Below are 26,594 nucleotides of genomic sequence, written 5' to 3'. Positions count from 1 at the left end.
TGAAAGTTCATATTCTTCTTAATAAATGCTCCAATTCCACCTCCCTTCCTCGTTCCCTCCATTCTGTTGCATTCTTCCCACACATAGTCAGGGTTGCAAGGTGGCTGCTCCATGTCTCTGAGATGTGTTTCCACAAACCCATACACCATTAAATCCTCCTTTCTTAGTTGCTCCTCTACCTCTGCCCATTTTAACCTATTTCTACCACCCTGCATGTTAATATATCCAATGTCTGATTGTGCTGTTTTTTATACCTGTTCTTACGTTTTCTCCTCTTTTTAACCCTGGGTGCCTCTCCTGACTTCGTTGGGTTTTCAATTACTTCAGTGCCCCCAGGGCCCTCGGTCCCCCCAAAAAAGCAGTCACCGTGCGGCCCATCCTATCCCCCACCCTGTAACCCGTGGCCTCACTGTAGTGAATGCCATCTGCAAAAGGGCGGGAGCCAGCCTCGTACACCTCTCTGTTTACTTCCATTACGTCGTACCGAAGCTGTCGACTCATACCCTTAATTACTCCGTTGGCTTCGACAACCCTCCTCTCCGTTAACCCGGACTGCCCCCGAACTTCTGGAATGGTGCACACAACCACATGCACATTCTCAGACACGTCCCTCAGCTTACGTATTCCCACGTTTAGCTGCTTTCCGAGGTTCTGGCTCCTACCCTTCAGCACATCATTAAGCCCCGCATGAACTATTACTAGGTTCCTTCCCCCCCGGTTATCCCACACCCCCTCACGTGCTGCGGTCATAGCATCCACCATACACTTCCCTGGCTGGACCTCTACGGTTACCCTCTGGTCTCCCTTCACCCTGTTATGTACACCCCTCCTAACCCGTGCTACGTTAGAGCTCCCCACTACCAGTACCCTAGATCCCCCTGGTGCCTGCGCGCCTTTGTCCTGCGACTTATCTCCTGTCACCTGACTGCCCGACGCCTGCTGCTCGAAGGCGCCATTGAGCTGAGGTTCAATCAGCTCTCCAGCGTCGTCGAGCCCGCCTGCCAACAGGCCGGACTCCCGACCACCAGGGACCCCAGCCTGCAGGCTGGTGGTTCGTCCCGCTAGAACTGACACTTCCTCCTTTCTTCCCTCGCTACTCTCACTCGCTCGAATTACCCCTTCCAGGCGCTCTACCCTACTGTCACACTCCCTCTTACGCTCCTCTAAACCCGCCTTCCATACTTCCCCCAGCTCTTCCGCCTGCTTCTCGAGGCCGACCCGCTGCTCCCTCTCATGATTAAGCTGCCTAGTCAGCTCCTCTACCTGAACCTCGAGACCCACCCGCTTCTCTCCTTCTGCTTTAAGCTGGGCCTCAATCTCCCGAACTCTACCCTCCCATTCCCCAGTTACCTGCTGAAGCTTCACACAAAGCCGACACTCGAAACTCACCTCCGCCGCCACCTCCAGGCTCCCGAAACCCGTCTCCTCCAGGTAACACCACCTCCCACACCCCTCGCACTGCACCAACTCGTCCCCACCCTTGTCATGCCGACCCAAATCTAGACCCATGTCTAGACCGGGAACAAACCGGCCCTTCCCGCCAAAAATTCAAACAGAGCCTACTTTGCGAAACTAACGTTAACTGCTGCTGTTCAAACCTAATACTGCTACCGCATAGTCACTTCCAATCAACTCTCAAAAAAAGAGAGAGAAAAGAAGAAAAACTGGCACTTAGCTTCGGATGCTCGAGGAGAACCAGGAAACACGTCCGCTCACCGCAACTCAGTCAACAAACTCGCGTTCGAGATCACGGGGCGCCCCCTAGGAGGAAAAGTTTCTGCGTCGTCCGGTTAAAATATGACGCAGTGATATTTAGTTAGGTACTCTCACTGTGCCCGCTGAGTGGCCCGAACCACCACAAACGTAAAAACCGCAAAAAAAAAAAAAAGGTAAACGGTCAAATAAGATCGCAGGGCCCCTTTAAGCCACCTTCGCCCTCGTAATCATCCTCTTGATTTAGCTAAATGAATATGGCTCCTGTGATTATGTGTCTTGCTGTATTCTTTGTTTTCGGTTTGTGGTATTTCGGTTTAGTTTCTTTATAAACGGTGTTGCTCACTCCACGTCTAAGATGATTTTAATTTTCTCAAACAAGCCAAATCTATGGCGTCATTTGTGTTTTTTTTTTCAGTGGCGTGTATGTGCCTCACTGATAACAAAAACGAATCGAACTGAATAGAATAACACATTCTGCAGTTCTTCGGCTGAAACAAAATCTTCGAATGTTCCGCTGAGAGCTTTGGTTGCCAGAAGTTTTGGGAATGTAATGTAATTTTTCCGTTCCTTTTTTTTTTTTTTTTCTTCCTTTCTCTCGAGCGAACTCCCAACTAATGAAGCTTTATTCTGAGCTCAAAAATCTGTTTGGTAATCTGACACACCCCGAGTTTGAGGATGTCGAAAAGTTGTGTCGTAGACCTACATTCCACGCAGTTCGGTCGTACAAAAAAAAAAATAAACGAACGACGAACAATTTAACCAATGCACGGAGAGTTTTTTCGGTGGTGCATTTGTTATAGCGAAGTTTCGTAAGTGTAGGTTTCTGGACAGCATGCAAGAAAAGAAAATCGTGTTATTCCTATGCAAGAAATAAACACGAAAGAGAAAAAAAAAGCGTCTAGTTGTAGCCGTTTTTTACACATGGCACTACACGAAATAAAACTCGAAAGCCCTTTGAAGATGAACACCCGAAAGCTGATCCATGAGTAGAATACGTTTAAGGGAAAAATATTAAGAGAGCTTGACTAAGGGTCATATTATGTAAAAGCTGATCCAGCGGATCCGAACATGGGCGGTACAATCTGTGTGTGCCAGCGTCGACCACACATTTTCTTTTCGTTTTTTTCTTCCTGTGCGTATCAATAATGCCTGTTCGTAATCTCGCGTGTCTTTTTTTTTTTTTTTTCTTTTCAGGCTTACATTTATTCAGTTTGTGTATAAATGCCCGTTCACACTCTTGCGACCGAGTACGACCGAGAGAGACAAGACCTGTTGGAACCTCGTAAAAGTTCTTAGGACGAGAGAGCACACTGGCATGCTGGCGCCATCTGCGCGGTGACCCTGGAACTGCATTTCACAAGAGCGAAGGCTTTGCTGGATTTCCGAGGTCAAATGTGCGTAATACCTACAAGAAAGGCTCGTTTATAACATTGACAAACGTTTTTCGAGCCAAGAAAGAAAGGATAATGCGCGAGACAAATAGAAAATATGCTGGACCCCTAAGTTTACACTCAGGGATGAGCAAAATACATGCAAATATGTATCGAAATACAAATACAAAATACTTCGTCAAACAGTATTTAATTATAAATCTAATTACATTTCCAAAAAAGCATTAAAGTACAAGATACAAATACAACCAAATGTATTTGGTCTCCTCCAAATACTTTTCCAAATAGATTCCTCAAAATTTGCGTCAGCGACTTCAGGGCACCTGCAACGGGTTTCTGGGTATCTCATTTTAAATTTCGCATCGCACAATCGGGAGTTAGTGTGCGAGGCTCTAGTAACTTAATAGAAATATAATCACAAAAAAATGTAATCAGCTTGGACGTAATAGGTGAAAAATGTACAGAGCTTCAAGCAGCTTTTTTTGTCGATTACATTTTGGTATACTATAGACAAACAAAGAACGAAGACGACCAAGACGCGCAGCACTAGCTAGAGAATTTTTTATTGTTGCAACTCGCACCAGTTACGAAAATCTCGACGACCGGCGCATTTAGAATGTTCCAGGCAAAAATATGGATGGAAATCAGGCTGGAAAGCATTAGAAGTTGTCACAGGCACTTATTTAGCCAGTCTGCCTGTGAACGTCGATTTCGTCACTATTCTTGCCCTGGACTAGCACCGTAATCCCAAAGTCACTAAACGCTTGTGCTTGATTGAGAGACACTGCATTCGGTGCAGAACGTAGTTTTCTTCCTGCTCTGGACAGTCACAATAAATTTGAGGGATGCATTTTCGCCCACAAAATTGTATTTAATTACAATGTATTCGAAATACCCACGTTTTAGTTTTTAAATACACACGTAAAATGCATTACCCAATTTGTAATTAAATACAAACGCAAAACGCACAAAGTATTTGAAATACGTATTTCAAAAACTTGCATTTGAAATACTGCCCATCCCTGTTTGTTTACACTGCTACCCAATAGACGGCGCCAGTGTGTCCCCTCGTCGTTTCAAGGCTCCAAGGCTCGAAGGCATTCAGTTCTAAGAGGTCGCAAGTGTGTGAACGGGGTTTAATAAACGTGCATAAAATAAGTTGCACTTTTTTCTTTTGGCTAATGTATACGGCAGTTTTACGACTGATTGCCGCCCAAGAACACGTTATATTACGTTCGCCAACCGAGATATTAGTGAGTTTTAGAGAGTTTTAGAATAGCCTACGCAAAGGGTTTGCGTACGCAAGGAATATAGCGTTGTCGCCACTGCGCAGACGCCAGACGCTAACTGACGGTGTGACGCTTTGCGTGCGCTGCTTTAACGCACGCACGCATACTTTTTTTTTTTTTTTGTAATTGCACGCGTACGCAAAAAGTCTTCGTGCTCCTTCGAAGAGAGCGACGTCAGCGGCATCCTCGCGACTGCGATTTTCAAGGCATGCAGGACGACATTGCACTCCTACCCGCTCATTCACACTGGAAGCGGATCCGCGTTCGCAAAGCGGTTGCGAACGCGGTTGTATAAAGATCCAGTGCAATTGCACGCGCACTCGATGACATCAAGTGCGCGTGCAATCGTACTGGATCTTACACAATGTGAATGAGCGATACGGGAGGTGCACCTCAGAAGCGTTTTGGAAGACCCAGCAAGATGGCCAACGATTGCTGGCGGCTTGCTGCTTGCGACGCGTGAACGTTTCTCGGCGAAGGTATACGGTGTGCGAAGGACAGGACACACGAGACCTCTCTTGCCGCGGTGACGCAAGTGGACACGACCGGTCGACCGCTCCCCGTCGCATTCTCATATTCAAACAAATCTGAAATGTTACTCTTTTATACTGAAGTCACAGCGTTTCGTGCGTGAAATCAAAATTGCTACTGAATCTCGTTGGCGTTACACGCGCGAGATTGCGTCGCGGCGGAGAAACTCTTTTCTAAAGCACTCTTGCGTAGCGTGCGCTAACGCAAGCGCTAAATGGGGCGCTAGCGGGCACTAAAAATCTCGCACTTTATTCTAAAACTCCCTATTGTCACAATAGAGGGTTTCAGAATAGTGCACACAAAATCTTTGCGTACGAAAAAGGAATGACGGCGTCGCCATGCCCCAATTCAAGACGCGGTTAGTGCTCGGCACGGGAACGGTACAGCGCGCCGACGCCATTTCTTTGCGTAGGCAATGATTGTGCGCACACTATTCTGAAACTCGCCAATGATTGACAGCACGAGGGTTGCTGCCAGAAATTAACATTGTAGAATTATGATATAGAAGCAAGACCGATTTTCGCGACTTTTCTCCCACCAACGTCCTGGCTATACATCACCGTAGTTTACATTCCAATTTGTTGAAAAGCTGTACCCTACAAGGTTGATACGAATCATTGACGAACTTTGTCGCGATTCTCTCTCTATACAGACTAACCGCATAAAATTTCTTTGATCTTTGCAACCTTGTACACGTTACTCGAAAACAAAAGTATGCGATTACAATCACAATCACTCTTGCTTAAAAAGTATTCAATTAGTAGTTTGTTTTCAATTGCATCTTATATTAGGTTGGAAAACATGTACACATGTTTAGAATAGTGCTTCTCCGCGCCAAAACATACCTTTCTTTTGCAAAGTACTTTCTTGATTTCATGAAAAAAAGACGTTTACAAACTCCTTGTATTGGCGAATTAGAGCGCAACTTTTAAGGAGGAGAAGGGGAGGGTACGGAGAGGAGGGTGTGCCTCTCCTACTCCTCCGTATTCTTTCTTCCTCTCCTCCTCCTCTCCTTCCGTAACTTCACGTGAAGGTCAGGACCTTCACGAGTGAAGGTCACTTCTCAAAAGAAAGGAGGGCGCATAAAAAAAATAGTTTGGGGAATCGAAAGGAACCTTGGTGAGCAACAATGCCCCAGTATCACCTTGACCCTGGTGCCCTCAGAAGTAAAAACAAAAATGCGCTCGGACTTTTTTTTTTTTTTTTCTTTTGGTGGAAGGGGGGGCGGGGGGTATTTCTTAGGAAATTAACGTAACACATTTCATCCTGATCGTATCGCGCTACAAGGAAACATTCCAAATGTATTTCGATACAGGAATACAGATTCTGGTGAAAAAAAAAATGTATCGCGGTACAGAAATACAGATACCAAATGTATTTCTGAAATACTATCGCGATACATTTGTATCACGATATGCCCAACCCTGGTATTTTCTAACGACAAGGTCTTGTCCGTTATATGGACTCATTTTTGCTACCTCGTATGAACTTTTAATTGAACGCAAAAAGAAACATATATGCCACCCCTATGACTGTCCTTATCTGAACACACCTTCCTCATTCGCCGTCCAGGTGGGGGGTAGAGCCACTAAATCGAGGTAAACAAGACTTCAGACATCATGGTGCTTAAATTGATTGTTGCCAGTTGTCTGAAGCTTTTATCTGAAATCGCAGAAAAAAAGTTTTCCGTCCTCCAAAAAAAAAAGATTAAAACAGTTCGCGACAGAGCGAAACAATATATCATCGGAGCTTCCTGGTGGCATCGTATCAAAAGCATATAAATTAAGTAAACTTTTTTTATTTTTAACGTAACAATGGCAACAGTGCTCAACTGCACCTGGTTTGCTCTGAGCACCAAAATGGGGGCGTGTACAAGAAACTACGCGAATGCCGATACTTTAAGTGTGCCGGTATTTTAAAGCGTTCTTAAAGGGGCCCTCCGGAGCTTTCTGAGATCGTCTGTTTATGTTGTTATATTGCGTAGTAGTTGCAAGTTAATATGTATACAAAGTTTTAGATTATAAAACCATTTATTAAGCAGACGGCAGTAGAAATATATCGGGACTATTTTCTCTTGGAAGACAATCCCCCATTCCCTGCCCATCGCTAAAACTTGACCAATGAAAATGCTGCATCTCGTGGTGAAGGCGAACGTTATTATCGCAACACTTTTTAAGCTTGTTGTAAATTAGAGTTTGAGAAAAACGTAAACTGATTGTGGTGCGAGAAACATAGTTCGCAATTATCGTTCCGAAACCAGCGAACTATGTTTTCTCCCCGCAAGCGTGTTGCTAGGGTGTGATGCGTCGGCGCGTCGGGTCGTCTGCTTCCCGGGGCGTGTGCAGGCGTGCGTAGGCGGGAAACGTGTTCCTTATTCCCGTGAATCCCAACTCCGAAGCCAGCTTGGCGATCTTTCTACGTCAACGAGTCAAAACTTTTCCCTGTCACCTGTGGAATGCGACTGCGTATCGCAGTAGTAGCGCGACGGTGCGGTGCCGTGAACGACGACTGCCGAGCAAGAAGTCCGGGCTCTTTGACGACGGCCTGCGCTTGTTCGAGATTGCTCCGCGCGTCGGCGGTCGGCCGCGTTGGTGACGCACAGTGAAGCCGGAATGGTTCGCCTGCTATTGGCTGACGCGTAAAGAGATGCCCCTCCCATTTTCCGGGGTCATCTCAGAAAGGGAAGTGTGCCGGGGACTTTGATAGCAATTTTAATAGGGAAATTGGCCGCGCATGACCGTAATTTTATGAATTTTAGGATCCTTAGGGCCCGTAGATTGAGTTACCGTCATAAATAGACCATCGCAGAACGCTCCGGAGGGTCCCTTTAATTCAGTGGCTCCAGTCGAGAGGCTAAATGTGATTACACGAACATCGCATAAGCCCCGAGACTACGGGTAAAGAACGACACATACGCTGAAAGGTACCAAACACAGCTTGAATTTTTATTTTCCCAAAAAGTGTTTATATTAGGCACCGCGTGAGAGAAATTTCATGTTCAATGTACGGCAGTTCGTTTGCACTTACATTCAGGTCATATTCTACCTTCTCCCCTTTCCCGTGAGCAGTCTTTCCCTACGCGTCGCCTTGGGGTTTTCTCTTTTCTCAGCGGAGAAACTGGGGACATCTATAGACTTTTTCTGTGTACTCTCGTCTCCAGCCACCTAATAGGCGTATCCGGTATGGGCGACGAAAAAATAATCCAACGTTTCAACCTGCAAATAGTAAAAAAATAAAGGGGAGGCAAAACGAGAAAGTGTGACGTTTACGATTATATCCTAAATGCCTTCTATTGGCGTGGCAAAGGCAAAACAATGTTTTCGCCCATACTGGAAGTGACGTCAATTCAAGATGGCGGCGCACTTGCAGAAAAGGTCTATACCTCCCACTGGATGGCCGCTGGCCCGGCTCCATTCGCTTTGCGGTTGACGTGCGAGTCGTTTTATCGCGGCAATCCAAGGAGTTCTGTGCATTAGCAGAAAGAGCTTCGGTAGATGCTTTTTTTGTGTGTGTGTTTCGATAACGATACCCGATAACGATACGATGCACGCCCGAAGGTGAAGGCTGTGTTATTGCGTACTTTGTTATCGGAATCCAAGAAACGATATGCTAAGTCTTTGTATAGTGTTTACTTTCTCTTCGTTGCTTGGCCGCGCCTTTGTTGGAACCTCTGCCTCAAATAAACACTGTTGCATCCGCTTTTCTTTTTCCCTTCATGATGTGAACTTTTGTGTGTTTACGCGTGCTTGCGCGCACCAAAGGAGAGGGAAAACGAGCGAACTATCTACGGCAAGACTGATTTCCGCGGCGTTGAAGGGCTTCTGTCGATCGATAACCGGGTATATATATATACGACGCGCAAGTTCGCCCGCTCCTTGCGCACCCCGCGTGCATTTGTTTAGCCTCCAAATGCACCCACGTGCTTTCTGTATCCCCCTGACCTCAACCGATGTCTCGTTATCGCCCCTTTCCGTGGGCGGCGCGTTGTCCATGTTGCCCTTTGCCCGTCGTGCCCTTCCTTGCGTTCTGACGCGCCAAAGGCGCGTTTTTTGGCGCACTTGCTCGCAGTACACACACCATTAACGATGAGGCGTGACAAACGCACATATTTACGCGTCGTCGCCGTTTTTCGCGGGTGTCTTTCAACCACTCTGTCAACAGATAGCGAGTTCGTCTTAAAAGGTCCTCTTTGAGCGCACACTTCCTTGTTGTTGGTCGCCAGATAAACTCGACGCTTCATGAGCGTATTTGCACTTCGTAGAGGCTTCCTTCCGGGGGTACCAACCTGGCAGGTTGGTTTCCCGTAAGCAGATACAGACAAAATACTCCTTTGGGTCGCTCACTGTTTATTGGGAAAGTGTGCAGCCCGTTTTGGGATATTTTTGACAAAAATTGTTGTACATATAGAATATCTACGTGGCGTTCTGGAGATTCTACGTGCGATCAAGAATATCCTCGAAATTTAGCAAACGGTGCCAAACAGCGGGCAAAATAATAATTAAAAAAAAGCTTAAAGGCCGACGACGAGACTCGAGATTCTGCAAGGCAGAAGATCCTCCTCGCCATGGGGGAGGAGGAAACGCAACGGTGGACGGGGTAGAAGGGAGAGAGGAGGAAGCGGGAGAAAAGTGGAAAGCACGAACTGGTCGTCGGTCTTCAACTTGGCTCGAGTTTGGCAGTCCTAGGGATGTGACTGGGGCCTATTACTCTGCGGCGTTACTTGGGGCCAAAGTACTTGGTTCGGGCCGTAACTAGCCACAGAAATGCCAGTCTAGCTTTCCTCTTGTTCACCACATAATTGTCGAAGTGCCACACATGAGCCAAAGATGCCAAGTGACAATGAAACAACCAGTAGTGAAGCCTAATTTTGGCATTTGCTCAGGCATTATGCCCAACGTTGCCAAACGTTGCCATGTGATAACCGGGCAAAAAAACATAACTCAGACACTTTTTTTTTCCTGCGAGTTAGGAATAAAGATTTCAGGGAAGAAGCAGACAAGTGAATAGTGAAGCCTAACTCCGGCGATCTTTGGCGATTTCAGACCAAGATACCCAAACTCTGGTCAAAGAATATCAAGCCTGGTTATGCGACCTTGTCCTCTTCGGCTTTTCAGGACCCACAATTACCAGTCAACAGTTTGGTTCAAAATCCTTCGCTACTGGGATGGTCATCCTCGAAATTGTAGCCGTCTGCCTCTATCGAGTTTGCTGCGCACATAAAAAAAACAAAGCAAAAACATGTTCCCTTAAAAACGCTTCTTATGAGTCAATTCCTTTTTCCCGATTTTTTGTTAGATTAAAAAAAAAAGCATCTATAAACCCTAGACTGAGGAGAAGGAAAAGGTTTAGATTGGATTATGCTGTGTGCAGGCACGTAGCCAGGGGGAGGGGGGGGGGGCATGAGGCTTGCCCCCCCCCCCCCCCCCCCCCCCCCGCCCCCCGAAACAAAATCCTGACTGCGTGCCTGGCTGTGTGTATCTTTCCTTCGCATCTGGAGACATTCTATTCTTTGAACTTGTCGCTGCGGAACGAACCATCAATACCTCACGTTTACGAAGAAAAATCAAAAAGAAAAAGAGTTTCGTCGTGTTTATCAGAAAGTAGAACCAGACGCAACGCGGATTCAACCCTTGCCTAACAACAGCGTATTATAACCAGGCCGCGGGATAGGACGGGTACGGACGGACGAACTGTTCTCCGCGCTTTCCCGACATCGTGCATCTTGATTATTATTAATAGTGAGTTTCAGTATCGCGTACACGAGCGAACGCAAGCACGGTGCGTTTCTGTTAACGTTGCGCGTTCCACACTGGGCGTGCGCGAAGCCCAAACCGCGGTCTTGGATTGGCGCACGACTACGACACGCACGCGCAACATGGAGCACGCAACGCTAACGCGAACACACAGCGCTTGCGTTTACTTTTATACGGAATACTAATACTTGTTTCTTTTTTTTCTTTTTTTTTTTTCTTTTAGCCTCGCGCGAAGGACATACTACAGAGTTTTAGGGAACCGTATTGGCACATCCGATACGGCACATGGACCCTCCGGTACGAACTGCGCATGCGCTAGAGCAGAATACTGGCACATGCGCAGTTCGAACCGGAGAACCCACCGTACCGTATACCGTATGTGCAAAAGAGGTTCCCTCAAACTCTCTAATGTGTAGACTGTGGGCATTCGTAATGTATAGGGCATGGTGAGTTCCGAGCATATCATTATCACTCTGCAGCCAATCAGAGTGCGGCATTGGCCGATAGGACCGCCCAAGAACCAATCGGGAAGGGTGAACATGAGAGTCCCCGCCTCTCGTTTCTTGAGCCGTCTGGGACTGTGAAGTGCGAGATTCTCGGAAGCGCCGTGCCTGGATTGTGGAAGATGTCGGTGAAACCTGGCTTCTCCCCTGGCATGTTGCGGCGGACCTAAGCGGAACTTGAGCACAGACAAGAAACCTTACAACAACAAACATCACTATACACTTCTACGTAAGCTTCTCGCGTAGAAGTGTATTGCTATGTTTAGTGCGATCAGTATTCATCAAAATATAAAGTTTTGAGTCCTCTTCGAGTATAAGGGGAGGCTTTCCCGTGAACGTGACAATATTTTCCTCTTTCGCACAGCTATATGTGGCTTGCACACGTGTGACTTCGTCGCACCATGTTGGCGGTCATTCAAATACTTGTTTCTGGTCGGAACAACAAATTTGGTACTACGAGATGTACGCTGCCAAAGGTACGCGCTCAGCAGCATGGTCACCACAATGGCGTCTGATGGGACGTCAGTGCAAGCCATATGTATAGTCACCGACTAATGTTCTTAACACAAAACGAACGGAAGAAGCGGTCGATCTTATTTGAGCAGCATTATCTGTTCGTTTGGACGTTTGGCGTCGCGTCTCGCTGTTTCTCAGTATAGCGAAGCTGCAGACGACTTTCGGGGTGTTTGCTCTCCGGAGCCGTCTTTCTTCACACGTCGGCTTATCGGCGATTTCGCGCCGTTTGCTCGCCGAGACGCGACGCGCGAAGATGAAAGCGACTGTTAGCGCACGCAAGACCCTTCTCGCGCGTTCTCTTATCAAACATCAGAGGCAGTGCTCCCAAAAAAGAGCCCCCCCCCGCAGCACACTTGGGGGACCCCGCTGTGTTCCTTCCACTGCCGAAAAAGAGACAAGTTCAAGACGTATTAAATACTGGCTCACACACACGCGGTTGATTGTGATTGAGTGCGTTGTGCTGCTAGCCTGGTGCTCGCTTATGAAAAGAGAAGATGCTGGCGCTATCAGTCGAGTAGCCCTAATACACTTTTATTTTATCATATTTTATATCTTTTTGGCGTACCGTTCTTTCATCCAGAACTTGCAAAACTTTTCGCCATGTTATATAAACGACCATTTCTTATAAAGAGAACATACCCCCGCGAATAATTAATAACAAAAACACCCAATCCGACTTTTTTTTTTTGCATCTTTTTGCGAACCTTGCACTTAATTTCTACTTGAGAACACAGCCCTCTGAAGAACCGGCAGACACGAAACGTGAAGGACTCTTTCAGCTCGTATTGTTCGCGATAATACATTTGATGTCCCAAATTACTGCCAAACTGTCACTCTGGCTAAATGCAGTTCTGCAAATGCAGGTGGCGCGAGCGTGCCAGTGTGTTCTCTTGTCACGAGAGATCACTAGAACTCGGTCGTACGCAAACGCAAATGTGCGAACAAGCCTTTACTTGGCCGCACACGAAGCAAGAACTCGCTCACGCCGAGAAGCAAATTAAAAGTAGTTCACTTATTCTGCAATTAGTTTATATTTTAGTAGCTATTTCCTAAGAGGAAATGGCCGTGCAATACCTGTAACTCTTACATTCTTTAAAAAAATATCAAAAATCTTGAACGACTTTGCGTTGTTTTTTTTTTTTTTTGTTTTTTTCAGTATAGCATCGCTTGGAACTAATCCTTGACGTCTATGGCCTACGAAACTTACATTAGGTTTTCTCTCCTCGCAGTGGCAGTCACGGTAAAAGATATATAGAAACACGAGCACTGTTCACGCTCTTTAACTCGCAGCCGAGAGCTAGTGGCCTTGTAATGTGGTTTCCATCAAATGCCGCCAAGATTCGTCATATAGCCACGAACTGGGCTCGGAAAAGCCAAAGCACAGGCCGGGTGCAGAGCCTCGGACGTAGAGTTGGGTTTTTCCCGTCATTGCGGTGCTTCTAGAGTAGCCGCTGCCGCTCTGAAGGATTCCAAGCTCTCCACATCATTGATTTCTTGTAGAATACGTTTTGTTTTTTTTGTTTTTTTTTTGTTTAACGCAGAATTTGTTTTGTCACCCGATTTTCGGGAGAAAACCGTCACGAAGAACCGTCACGAGGGACCATCATGAAGGACCGTCACGTCAGTTTTGGCGTGCGACAATGGTCCCACCAAAATATCTCCTGACTCCACCCTAAAATACACAAAACAACAATTTTTGCGAGATCGAAAATGCGTGCTTCTATGAGAAATGATCATCCATAGCATTGTCAAAAAGTTTTTTCGAGCCAATGGTAAAAGAATAATGCGCGAAGAAAATAGAAAATATACGGAAACTACAAGTGTTCGCACTTCTACCCGATAGCTGGCGCCTGTGTTTCTTCTCGTCGTAAGAGATCACAGGAGGTTGTAAGGCGTCACTCGGTCGCAAGTAGTCGCAAGTGTGTGAAAGAGGCTTAACCAACGACTATCCATGTTTTGTTTTTGTTTTTTTCCCCAGCACGTTGAGTAAGCTTTAGCCTTTTTTGCTTTCTTTGTTTGTAGATGCTTCTGCTCCGGCTCAGGGATCCGAGAAAGAAGATCAGCGCGGGAAATTCGCCAGCAGGATCGAGTCGCTCCTGTACTGCATCGGCTTCGCCGTGGGCATCGGGGACATATGGAGGTTTCCCATCCTGGTCTACCAAAACGGAGGGGGTGCGTACAACGTCCAGCATGGAACTCGCAAAACACTTTGCCGAAAAAAAAAACCAACTAAGGCGTAAAAAAATAATGTTAATTACCCGATTTGAAAGAGCATCATCTTTTAAGCCGCAGTTCTACCACTCGTATTATCGGCAGCAATATAAAAAACAACAGTTAATTTTTTTTTTCGGTTTGACAGTTTTTTTCTTAACCTTCGTTAAGCCTCGACCTCTCAAACCGCGTGTGTATTTTGGAATCTAAACCTTTCGCTCTAGCCCTCCCCGAGGCCATAACGTGTTCAAAAATTTGTTGGTACATAAAAAAAAAAAGCTGGGTAGTCTGTTTTTTTTTATATATTGTTGTCTAGGCATACAAAATATGTGGTGTTCTCCGCAGGCACGATGACATAGTTTTTTGCGCACACGACTCGGGGATGTTCGGACGTGTTTGATTCGTACACAAGTGTGGCTTCGAACGCCTGTGCAGACAGTTCTTGTATGACTAATGTGGCAGGGCCCTCAGTACGAGGAAGAAAGGCGTTTCAATCTAGTGTCTGTAGACTGTATTTATTATGATGTACTTAGCGGTGTGACCATGTCTTGAAAGACGCAACCTTTTGCACAAGGGCGCCGCCATCTTGAATTGTCGTCACTTCCAGTATGGGCGAAAACATCGTTTTGCCGTCGCCACGCCAATAGAAGGCGTTTAGGATATAAGCCTAACCGTCACACATTCTCGTTTTGGCTCCCCTCTATTTTTTTGCTAGTTACAGGTTGAAACGTTGTATTATTTTGTCGTCGCCCATAAGGGAAGTGACGACAATTCAAGATGGTGGCACCCCTGTGGAAAATGTCTTTATTCCGTCCTTTTTTTTTTTTTTTTTTTAGAGCGCATTTTAGTTGTTTTGGAGGGAAGCCACGGTTAAGGCAATTCTGACTACTTGAGGCAGAAATGTTTTCTACTTGTTTATCAAAGTTGAATTAAAGCCGCCGGCTTCCAGACTTTTTTTCTTTCAGTTAGGAATTTACTGCTTGATGTCTTTATGTATCTTTGCCATGCCTATGATTTATTTCGATGGGTGGTTTCATTTGAATTCGACAAACGTTGTCGGGGGAAAAAAGGGGGGAGGGGGAGGGGGTTCAGATTTTTTTGGACAAAATTATATGTGGTAGGTTTATCCCCCCCCCCCCCCCCCCCTTAAACAAAAGTGAATTTTAAAAAAATAGAATGAAAGTGTTTCGCAGAAATTAGATCCTAACAGCCAGAAGGTAAAATCTGTGGAAAGCGTTAATCTCATTTTTTTTTCTCTCTCTCAATTTTGTGCATTGTTTTAAGACAGTTGGCTTTACTGAAACGGCTAGCATATTTTTACGATGCAGGGAACGTTCTGAATAATTTACATAAACGAAACAGTGATTTTTAGGTTTAATAGTTATTTTCGTACAAAATGGCAAACTTGCTACCTGGAGCAATTTTGCCTCCAATTTGAATTGATTAAGTAAACGAACCGTACACGATAATTACACAAAACAAGTTTCAGTGTTTATCTATAATCATAAGCTATCTGGTGGTATAAATTTTGTCTTTGTACTCTTTACCAAAAAAAAATGTATACCTCTTTTTTTTATCGAAATGTTCTAACATTTCAAATCAATTTTCTGAAAAAAAAAATTTTGTTTTGTTATTTTTAACTTGTTTTTACTTGATAACCCATAAAGTAAAGAAATACTGAATAAAGGTTTTGAGTGTGATATTTGTGTTGTATTTTAAGCACAGTCAGTTAAATAAGCCAATTTTAGTATTGTTTCTCAATCCTTGGTTTAACTATGCTGACTTCACCGCAATGTTGCTGGCGGTCTTAGTAATAATGGATGTTTTTCGAAGGTACTTTACCGTGAGTGTTTTCCTGTTATATATGCTCGTAGCAATTCCTCGAACATCTGACAGACGTTACGGAGGTCTAAAATAAACCATTCATGTTGACAGTTGTGACTGCAGTATGTTGACAGTTAGCATTGCAGTATGAAAGCGGGGCGAGCCAGACATTATGTTTCAAGCTCGGGAAGGCCCAAGACACGAGACGTATATCCAGTATTTTTATACCTTCTGGGCCATCAAGTAAAGAAAAGTAATATATATATATATATATATATAACAAAATTATAAAAAAAAAATTATTTGAAATATCTCAGAATTTTTTGTATTTTAAAACGTTTAGATTTAGATATAATTTTTCGTAACGAGTACAAAGACAAATTAAGCTTATACACTAAATAGCTTATGGAGTATAGCTATGAACTGATACAATTGTTTTATGTCATTATCTTGTACGTTTTTTTTTTTTTTTAGCAATTCAAATTGGAGGCGAAATTGCTGCGAAAGCAAGTTTGCGCACGGAGCAAACTTGCTTTCGGAGAATATCAAAGGAATTCGACTTGAAGATGCAAAGGTTGTTTTAAAGAAAGCAAACTGGAAGCCACACATTAAAAAATGGGTCGTCATGAAACCCCAGCGAAGTCTTTAATTGGGTCTCTGCGCATCAAAACTCACAGCTTTCTTGTTCTTGTTATGTCAACATTTTTTACAGGGGCATTCTTCGCCGCATACCTCATCGTCATGGTACTGGTAGCGATTCCTCTATTCAGCATGGAACTAGCCCTAGGCCAATTTTCCAGTCTTGGACCAATTGCTGTCTGGAAGTGCCTTCCAGTCGCAAGAGGCGAGTATCCGTTGCTTTTCAAAATCTACTCAAACGTGAGGTTACGCACCGCTACAAGAAAATATCTCTGGACGCCGTATTCTTTCATGCAGAAAGGGGTTAATAGTTGTGGTCTGTGTCGTCGAGAGCAGGAGCTATGTTAGGTTGTCTAGTCCCTAGGTATGAAACATTGTCTTTCCCTGGGTTAGGGAGTAGACCTGTCCTTCACAAAGAAAGACCTCACATGTCTTGTCTTTGGGTTAAGGACAATACAGGTGGAGGAAAATCACTTAAAGAAGCGCAAAAAATACAAGGACGAGGAAGTAGACAGACAAGAGCGCTCTAGTCTGTTTACTTTCTCGTCCTTCTATTTTTTTTCCGCTTCTTTAAGTGATCATGAACCAACTGGCCCAAATTGCTACCTTAGTGTAGGAAAATGCGAAAAAAGAAAAGGATGCCAAAAAATGTGGAGATGGCAGGCACTATGGAGGGGTCAGCGTACCTAAAGCAGACCATTCTACTAAATAATAAAAAAAAACAAAAAACAGTAACCTAAACCTTTTTTGTAACTGTCAGTTTTCTGCGTGTCGTGGTCAGTGCAGTCCACATAAAAGGTGTTCACAGATTCAATGCCTTCAACTCGATGGGTGTTGCTCTCCATTTCAACGAAGAATACGTTCTTGGGCTCGTACCATATTGGTTCTCAGCAGCACGCGAGTGTGTGAAGACAAAACTTACGTTCACCGCCCGAAGTCACCCCTGACCTTCGCGCTTTGACCACAATGTAATCTTAAACAAATTTTCATAAATCTGCGACCGGTGCCGACATGGAAACTAGCACCTAAATCCAAATCCCGTAGTGTAAGACGGCATACGTAAATATTTCTTGGGCATGATGCGTAAAATACAGCGAGAGACAAGCATCCGCCGACCAAGGACGCATTCCGCGTACAGCCGCCCACAGTATGACAGACCCATTTGTTGGGGCAGTTTATGGAGTGGGTACTGAGCCTATACACAACCTAAAATAATCAAAGCCCGTACGCTCTAGTATTTCGACGCAGTGGGTTCAAGTGCAGACACAGAATAGACGCGAGTGCTGCGTTGGAGTTCGACGGGACCTCGTGTCCAGTCAACGCGTCGAAGGACGCTGAGCGTCAGGGCCCCATTCCTGCGTTATTGCTTATTTTGTAGTTGGTGGCAGGTTAGGAGTGCAGGAAAAGTTCCTTCCGCAAAGCTCTCCTGTTTCTCAACTTTAGCAGATTGAAGACTGGAGAAAAAGCGAGGAGGGAGGAGGGACTCGCCTCTTTCACAGCGCTCCCTGTGCTACAAAGAGTAGAGGGCTTTACGGGAGGAGCTCCAGCACTCTTCACCTGCCGCAGACTATATAGGTAATGTTCGTGAAGCACACTTCGGCCAGAAAAGCATTATCTTTGGAGGGAGACTAGAACAAATACTTATCTCTTCATCCGAAGAAATGTGAACCTGGCCGAGGCGAATCCAGCATAGCCGCCTGAAACTGCTTCGTCAGTGGGTCCTTCATATTGTTGAAGACTGTACAACGAGCATTTGTTTGCACGTCCAAGTAGCAGTTTGCTCGAAGGGCTCACGCGCTTTCGTTTCCTTCAGGGGTGGGCATCGCAATGGTGGTGATGTCTCTGCTCGTGGCCATCTACTACAACGTGATTCTCTGCTACACGCTCTTCTACCTCGCCCAATCTTTCCGCTCGGTGCTCCCGTGGAGCGACTGCTACGAGTGGTGGGGCGCCGACAAGGAGACCTGCTACGTTCGCTCCAGCGATCTCGTGAGTTTATACTCGTTTTCCCGCCGTCCCTTGTCTAACTGAACAATACTACATGTAGCGTTGGCGATGTCTGTCCAATTTCTTCAACGTCAATCGAACAAATAGATGACTTCGTCCCATTACAAAAGAGGGAATGGGACCTTTAGATTCTGCTTCTTATCTATCTAGATGACATGCGGAAGACATGTTTTCATTTAGTTGGTATGAAGATGCATTTTCTCCAATAAAAAACAAACAAACAACACACTCACGTTTTCTCAATGCTGGTATATGGTACCGGTAATGTTCTACATTATCTTGGTATATCTCGCAATAAGACCATTAATCTCGAAGGCTACTATAGATGCTGAAATGACTTTAGAATCAGCGTGACAAAATAAAACGTGGTCGTGTTAATTCCCTGCGTCATTTTTTTTTTTTTTTTTTTTCACAGAATAGCGAGTTTTAGAATACAGGGACCAACGCCTTGAGTCCCGCAAGCAGTTTGGTGCACCACTGGCTGCACAAGCCCAGAAGTTGTGCGCATGTCCAGAGCGCACTTATTCAAAGCGTCGAGGCCCCCTATTGTAAAACGCTCTATATTCTTGAGTTGCGTGTGAAAAGCGACACGCTTGACCGACATGCATGTCGCGCTATCTTGTGGCGTCACGTGACGTCGTTACATCAACGTACGTCACAAGCACACAGTGTATGGGGCCAGCTCATTCACAACACATTCTGCGGGTTTAATAAGGCGAACTTGGGCCTACGAACGAAAACAGAAAGGTGGTACCAGCATCTTGCGTCTGCGACGGGAGGGCGATGTTTCCCGAACACACGCCGACAGCCGAGAACGAACCGGAAAGTTCCAGACCAGCGAAAATTGATAGAAGGAAGGACTGGGCCCAGCGGGGTTGGCACCCCTTTCCTCCGCGTGGCATCCGCGTGCATTGCCAAGTCCGTTCGCAAACGCGGCAATCTTCAAGTATATACTTCTGAGAAATAGACAGGGTATCAGGCTACCTTGATGTCCCTAACGCAGGTTCGCTGCAAGGACGTGCCGGACGTCCTCTGGAAAACGTACGGAGAGAACCAGACGGCCGGCGGCGCGGACGCGGCATTCTCGGCTGACCGCCAATGGCTCACGTCCCTAGTCCACGGGGCCAACTTCAGCGTTCCCACAGAAGCATTCCAAAGCCTCGCCGCCAACTGCACCAACGCCACGCAGACAGCCGCCGAACAGTTTTGGGAGTGAGTTCACGAGCGCGTCCCCCGCTGTATTGCTAATAATTATTCGTGCATACCCAGTTGAAAATTCCTATTAAGTTCCAATTGGAATTTTCTTATTGGTACCAATTGGTGACTTATTGGTACCAATTGGGTTTTTGGACAACCAATTGGTCACTGCCAATGGGAACCAACGGGAACCAATGGGAACCATTGGGAACCCATTCAGGTTCCAACTGAAAAAATAATTCCAATTGGTGAGACCCATTGGCCAGTGCGGTTCCAGCTGGAACCCACTAAAACCAATTGGTTCCAGTTAAAACCAGTTGGAATTCCAATTGGATTTAATGGGAATTTTTAACTGGGTAACTTCCGGGCCGCCATATCTTTGAACAATGTGTCCCGAGATGATCCCTACTCTTCCCCAGGGAGTATACCCAGAAGTTCGGGGCGTATATACTCACTGGGGAATGGTTGAGGTCGTCTTGGGTCACAGTTTTTACTTTATTGATTCTTTTTTTTAAGAAGCTTTATAGTCAAGAATATGTTTATGTAATGTATCTCAAATACTTCTCCCATCCAATAGATGGCGGCTTTTAAAGGAACCATGAAATAACTTCATGAATGCTTATTGAAAGCGTGCGACACATAAAGTGTGCCCACCGCTCCACCCTGGCAGTTGGTTGGCAACGCCACCAAAGTCCGCGTCACTTCGCATAGTGAAACGCTATACCCGTTCCAAACTCTTCTAATATACCTGCTGCGTGTTGGCGACGTCTGCAAATTCCTATGGCCGTGTTTTTCGATCTGACTACGGAGTAAAGGTTTCGCACCTTGGAATTTGAAAAACCTTACCCACGTCCAGCGTTGTATCTGTTTCCACGTCATTCGATCCGCAGGAGTGGCTCGGAGTTTGGGTTCAATCGTGTCCTGCACAGTTTTAATTGGCAACGACGGCAACACGCCGCAATGCTTTTTGGTTTATCTGTGCTGGTCTATGCCTCTACGAACGACTTGTGTGTTTGACGTTCCGGAAATCACTACGGAACGTCATTCACCAGAACGAGAAATTGAGAAAATTTACGCGATGAGTGTTTTTCGATCAAAGTATAATCAGATTGCTCTTCTCTCGCTGGCGGATCAAGTAGAAGTGCTGGGATTGAGATGATCTCAGCGTTGTTTTCTCCAGCGCATGAAGGGGATCTATGTGCTCAACTCCCAGATCTCGCGTAAAAAAAAAATAGGGCGAATTGTTGCTTCGAACGTTTTGTATAAGGCTGCGCTCAGATAAGCTGACATTCCTCGGAAACCAGATAGTTTTAGGAAACCCTTTTTGCACAGCCGATGCGGTGCGATGGGCCCTCCGGTACGAACTGCGCATGCGCTGCCGCAGAAGAGTCGCACATGCGCATTTCGAGCTGGATGGCCCATTATACCCTATCGGGTGTGCAAAAACGGTTCCCTAAAACTCTCTACTGAAGTCGAATGCTACACACGATGTCTACGCGAAATGTTTCTTCAAGGAGCCACACCGTGGCGCCAATGTCTTGTCGCATGCTTCCAATATACGCTTGAGGATTGAGGTATTGGGTTAAGGCCCGTTCACACACTTGTGACCTCTTCGAGCCGAGTGCCCTGGAACCTTTTAAAATCTCTTACGACGAGAAGACACACTGGCGCCACGTATTGGATAGCAGTGTAAACTTGGCGGTCTGGCATATTTTCTATTTCTCTCGCGCATTATCCTTTCGTTCTTGGCTCAAAAAACTTTTGCCAACGTTATAAACGAGACTTTCTCATAGGTATTACGCACTTTTGACCTCGGAAATTCCGCAAAACCTTCGCTCTTGTGAAATTCAGTTCCAGGGTCACCGCATAGATGGCGCCAGCGTGGCAGTGTGTTCTCTCGTCCTAAGAAATTTTAAGAGGTTTCAACAGATCTCGTCTCTCTCGGTCGTACTCTGTTGCAAGTGTGTGAACGGGCCTTTACTATAAAATCATCAACCATAATTTAAAAAAATGCACGGCATCTAAAGTGAGAATGTTCAGTCAATTTGGTGATGAAGAGGCCATTGCCGGGTTATGTTTTGTTTAGTTGATATTTACAACAGAGACAGGGCTTGCCGACAAGCTGCGATTTCGTAATGTGAAGTTACACTTCTGCACTCTACGATGGAAACCAGAAACAAAAATGTGTGGAACAGATCAGACACTTAAAACTTTATAAACAATAAGTCGTAGCATCTGGCGCGTGTTTTGTCATAAATAAGCAAATAACGACGGGATATTTCTGCTTATTGTATTACATTATACCGTGTCTTTTTTTTAATTCACAGATGTGTTTAAAAATGACTTGAAAGTTACACGTATGCGGTTTGTACATGGGAGTTATACGGCCAGGGGGACATAGTATAGGTGGCTAATCTTAGCGATCAGTCGGCAAATTAATTAAAATTTGTTAATTAGCTTTTTTAGTTAATGAAAATAGACTATGGTTCCAATTAGAAACTTTCCGAGCGTCATCGAAAACCACTAAATCAGTCATATTCATAAAGACTCTCAGCGCGTGAGAAGCGTAGGAGTGCACTAAAGTTACCACTCGTGGAGGTACAAGGCTAGCGGTTGCGGTAAAGCGCCCGCGCGATTTTCCAGTCTCTTATCTAGCCCCAGCCTTGTACTTGCTCCGCGAGTGGTAACTTTAGTACACTACTACGCTTCTCACGCGCTCAAAATATTTGTGAAAATTACTGATTTAGTGGATTTCGACGACGCTCAGCAAGTTTCTAATTGGAAACATGTCTATTTTCATTATGAAAAAAGTTAATGAACAGATTTTCTTAATTAGCCGACTGATGGTTACGATTAGCCCCCTATACTTTATGTCCCCCTGGTCGTATAACTCACCTCCACAAGCGGCATAAGTGTAACTTTCACGGCTTTTTTTAAACAAATCTGTTAAGCTTAAAAAAACACCCTGTATAATAATGCCGGCAGCATGTCAATGTTACTATTAAGACTGCATTGTTTTATGCGGCTATGCAACCTGGAACTCAAATATGACTGCATAGATGCTGCATTGCTGTAGGCGAAATTGGAATCTGTCGTATGGAAGTTCCATTAGTAGACGTTTGGCTTGTATGTACCCTATTTGCCGGACTATAGTTCGGGCCCGGTGTATAATCTGCCTAATCAAATTTCGGTTGAAAAACAAAATTCCTTGTATAGTCCGCGCTGTGCGCATAATCTGCAACCAGTGCATCGTCCATACTAAGTGCATAAATCGAACGAAAACTTATTATCCTAAACAGCACACTTTGACAAATGTCTGCTTTATTAGCGCATAGAAAACTCGTATCATACAGAAATCACCATTAACATTCCACTCACAAACCCGACACGTCTCATCCTGAGAACGATCTTGAAGAAACAAATAGTTTGTGCCTCTAGATAGTCAGCACCGCGAAAAAAAAAGGTCCAACCTTTAAACAGCGTTATTGATGAGCCAGCGTATTTTGACATTCATATATTGCCAGTCAGGCTAGCTCTAAATCGGGCAGCGATCATAGATTTCCCGATGTATTGAGAAGTGCAAGACTCGCTTTACAGTGAAACCCATTCCCTTTGCAGGAAATATGTCCTAGACTTGTCGCCGAACATTGAAGAGGTGGGGAGCATCAAGTGGGACCTCTGCCTCTGCCTCTTCGTCAGCTGGGCGATCGTGTTCCTCTGCCTGATACGAGGCGTGTCCTCATCGGGGAAGGTAAGACTCGCTCAGACGTTCTCATCACGACATTCTGAACCGTACAGAAATGCCATATATGGCCATATCAAGAACGGGGCAAGTAAAGTCATATATAGCCATATGTTTATGGTCAAAAAGGGATGGGCAATATTTTGTATATAGAAGGACTTTAACTACCTATTCAAAATACTTTTTGGGTATTTTCTATTTTTTATTCTTTTTTTTTTATTTATGGAACTTTAAACAGCTCATAGGCGTACAGAAGGGTGAACCTTTTGTGAGGAATATGCATTATAACGCAAATAACAAATATAAAAAAGCACGCACGGTTGGTATTACACAAAATATGTTGCGAGAAAGGAAGGTGGCCTAAGAGAAAAATTAAACTAAAAAAGAAGACATCGGATGTGAATAGAGAACACCAAAGAATGATGATTCCTAATATTGTAAAAAAATATAAAGGCACTTAAACACCAATACTAACTAAAAATTTCAAATGCACAAAACAAAATCGATTTACTCGAGAATTGGAGGAGTAATCGCAGACCAAAATTTTCACGTGTAAAAATGTCTACCCCAAAGGAGCCTACTGCTTTGTACCGATTAAAATTATTTTAAATGCGTTCAAGGGGTCACATGCTCTTTGGCTCTGAGCAACCTTTTACACGATGGGAGTGAAGGTACCTATCAGGTACAGCGATAAAAAAAAAACACGAAATTTGTTTAGGGCAGTTAGTAGAACCGCGGAGACATTTATAATAAAATAACAAATCACGTGTCATCCTCCTTTCAGAGATCTAGTGAAGGTCTAAAATCTCTATCTAGCAGCCGCTCATGGCGGAACTTAATCCGCCTGTGAAAATAAGGGCCATAATGAAACGCGAACCAATTTTTTTTGCGTATATTAAAGCTCATGTGTGTTCGTCTTGTTAGGGGTGTTCCATATAGTACTGGAGATGTCCAACTTCGACCAGATTATCGATCTATACAGTTAAAAAAGCACGAAAAGCTGTTAAAATGTCGAGTCCTTCGAATGATTGCGTCCAAAGTGCGGTAACATGCATTGTTTAAGCATGCAACATCTCCAGAAAATTACAATTCACTATCCATAAATACGCCCAGATCCCGTATTACGGAGACGCGCCCCATCACGCAGTTATTTGGAGCGTCTCAGTGGTCGGGTTCAAGTTATTGTTTGAAAAATCAACAATAGCTCGAGAGAGCTTAACATCATCTGCGAATCGTAAAATCTCCGAGTGATAAATGCATGTACTAGTGTCGTTCCCGAATATGTTGAAAAGCAGAGTCGCTAGGTTAGAACCCTGCGGAACGCCATATGTAAAACAGTACAGCGTCTACTTGACACCACCGTATGGAATAGAATTCCATCGACCATACAGGTAGTTTTCAACCCAATCACAAAGCGGCAGAGAGACACCACACATAGAAAATTTGTTTAATCAGCAAAGGGCAGCTGATTAGGTCAAACACTTTTTAAAAAAATAAATCAAAGTATATGACTTCAACTTGTTTTGACCCTAGGTTCGAACACAGGAATTCTGGAAATGTTACCAAGTTTATTTCTACAAAACGATTGGGCATCAAGTCATGTTGATGCGTTGATGCATACGCATGCGCTGCGAAAAAGAACTCAGTTAGGTGACGATGCATGAACTTTTTTTTTTAAATATTGTATCAAACAAAGAAATCGGTTTGATTAAACTATAGTTACCGACTGACTAATATGTTTAACTACACGTTAGAGCGTGTATTTGTCAATTGTATTTAAATAAAAAAAATCTGTTTCGAATACTTGCACTCCAATATACCGGCCAGATGCAATTTTATGCAACTGTTCTTCGCAATCAAATACAATTTTGGGCACTCTTTGCCCGTCAGGGTGTTATAAAAACATAAAACTTGCTGCGCTTTGCAGGGTAAGTGTTGTACCTGCTTGTCATATATGCCAATTACCTTTTATTTTTAAAGATGAAACTTTCTTTTTGTGCACTTCCTAATGGTTACTTATCGTCTCTACTTTTTATTTTGGGCACATTCCTTTTACCCCGAGTTAAATTTAGGTCTTAGATGTCAAACTACGGGAACAAAATGTATTTGTAAAGGTATTTCAAGGTGATAAAAAACGTTGTTTTTGCACGTATCTTGTATTTAAATACTTTTAGAAAAAGTTAAATTGCATAAGTATATACACACATTACTGTCGAAGTATTTTGTGTTTATAGTGTGATACATTTTTGCAAGTATTTTCCTTATCTCTGCGGCTTATCTCTTGCTTATCTTTATGCTCATCTACCCAACTTGCCCTCTTTTGCGAACTTTTTTTCCCCGCTCCCGACACTACCGGAAAAGTGGCACGGCTAACGGCGTTTCTTTGGTTCTTTTCCGTTGGTTGTTTTGTGAACAGGTCGTCTACTTTACTGCGACATTCCCGTACGTAGTCCTCTTCATCCTCCTCGTCAAAGGAGCCACACTCTCTGGAGCCGCGCAAGGCATCGCCTACTTCCTCGTCCCGGACTTCACCAGGCTCACTGATCTCAATGTAAGCATGCATTCATTTTATATCCGATATTTTCTTTTGTATCTGATACGTCCAATAAACATATACAAGACCTTATATAAGTTATTAAGGGTCTAAGTTTGTATATGGTCTTACATGTCATCATATGTTTTTGAACACATTCATCTAATTATATTTTTCACTATGGGGCTAGTCGAGATTGTTCAATTCGAGGCGGGTTTTGCCTTTTCGTACTCAGGTACCTGCGGTGATGCGAATTGTGTCGTAATATAAAAATGACCTCCTAGTGAATATCACCCGCCTACTAAACATCCTCGGCGCTCTAATAACGCTCATTGGGAACTTTACTGCACTGGCTTTCACGTGAGCAGCATGAATATGGGAAAAGTTTTTACTGCTTTTCTAAGTCGGAAATAAAAATAAGTCCGGCTATGTTTTTTTGGTTTTTTTTCTGCCAATATTAAGACACCGTTCATGAGCGTGATTGAACAGTGGCTCATGGCAATGAACTAATTGTTAAATAGAACAATATTTTTGAAAATTGTCTCTGTTTTGCCAGTTTTCTCCGATAATAGTCCTCTAAAGGTTAACCATCAATGTATTTAATAAAACTTAACGGGGCAAAACTATATTATATAGCCGATATCTTAACATATAATTTAGATTGTGTTTAAAGTTTTAAAAAAAATATTGTTCTTATCTCAAGCTCCCCTTCACCTTTGTAATTAAATATAGTCTGTAGATC

At 44.3% G+C, this 26,594-nt stretch overlaps 1 protein-coding gene across 1 annotated transcript in view; it reads left to right on the top strand.

The window, feature by feature from the left end:
- Window positions 1-26,594, top strand: part of LOC8042754 (sodium-dependent proline transporter) — a 114,348-nt gene that overhangs the window by 44,932 nt on the left and 42,822 nt on the right. Inside the window, exons 2-7 of the mRNA XM_040220619.3 lie at window positions 13,722-13,871; window positions 16,447-16,578; window positions 18,187-18,362; window positions 19,384-19,592; window positions 23,196-23,328; window positions 25,736-25,870. Of these exons, the coding sequence (XP_040076553.1) occupies window positions 13,722-13,871; window positions 16,447-16,578; window positions 18,187-18,362; window positions 19,384-19,592; window positions 23,196-23,328; window positions 25,736-25,870 (935 nt within the window). The remainder of the gene's footprint in view (window positions 1-13,721; window positions 13,872-16,446; window positions 16,579-18,186; window positions 18,363-19,383; window positions 19,593-23,195; window positions 23,329-25,735; window positions 25,871-26,594) is intronic.

Source organism: Ixodes scapularis, unplaced genomic scaffold (assembly GCF_016920785.2).
Source record: "Ixodes scapularis isolate PalLabHiFi unplaced genomic scaffold, ASM1692078v2 PGA_scaffold8__174_contigs__length_109621045, whole genome shotgun sequence".
In the NCBI taxonomy this organism is placed as follows: domain Eukaryota; kingdom Metazoa; phylum Arthropoda; class Arachnida; order Ixodida; family Ixodidae; genus Ixodes; species Ixodes scapularis.
Note: the sequence above shows the minus strand (reverse complement) of the source record. Positions and strands in the feature narration are given on the sequence as shown.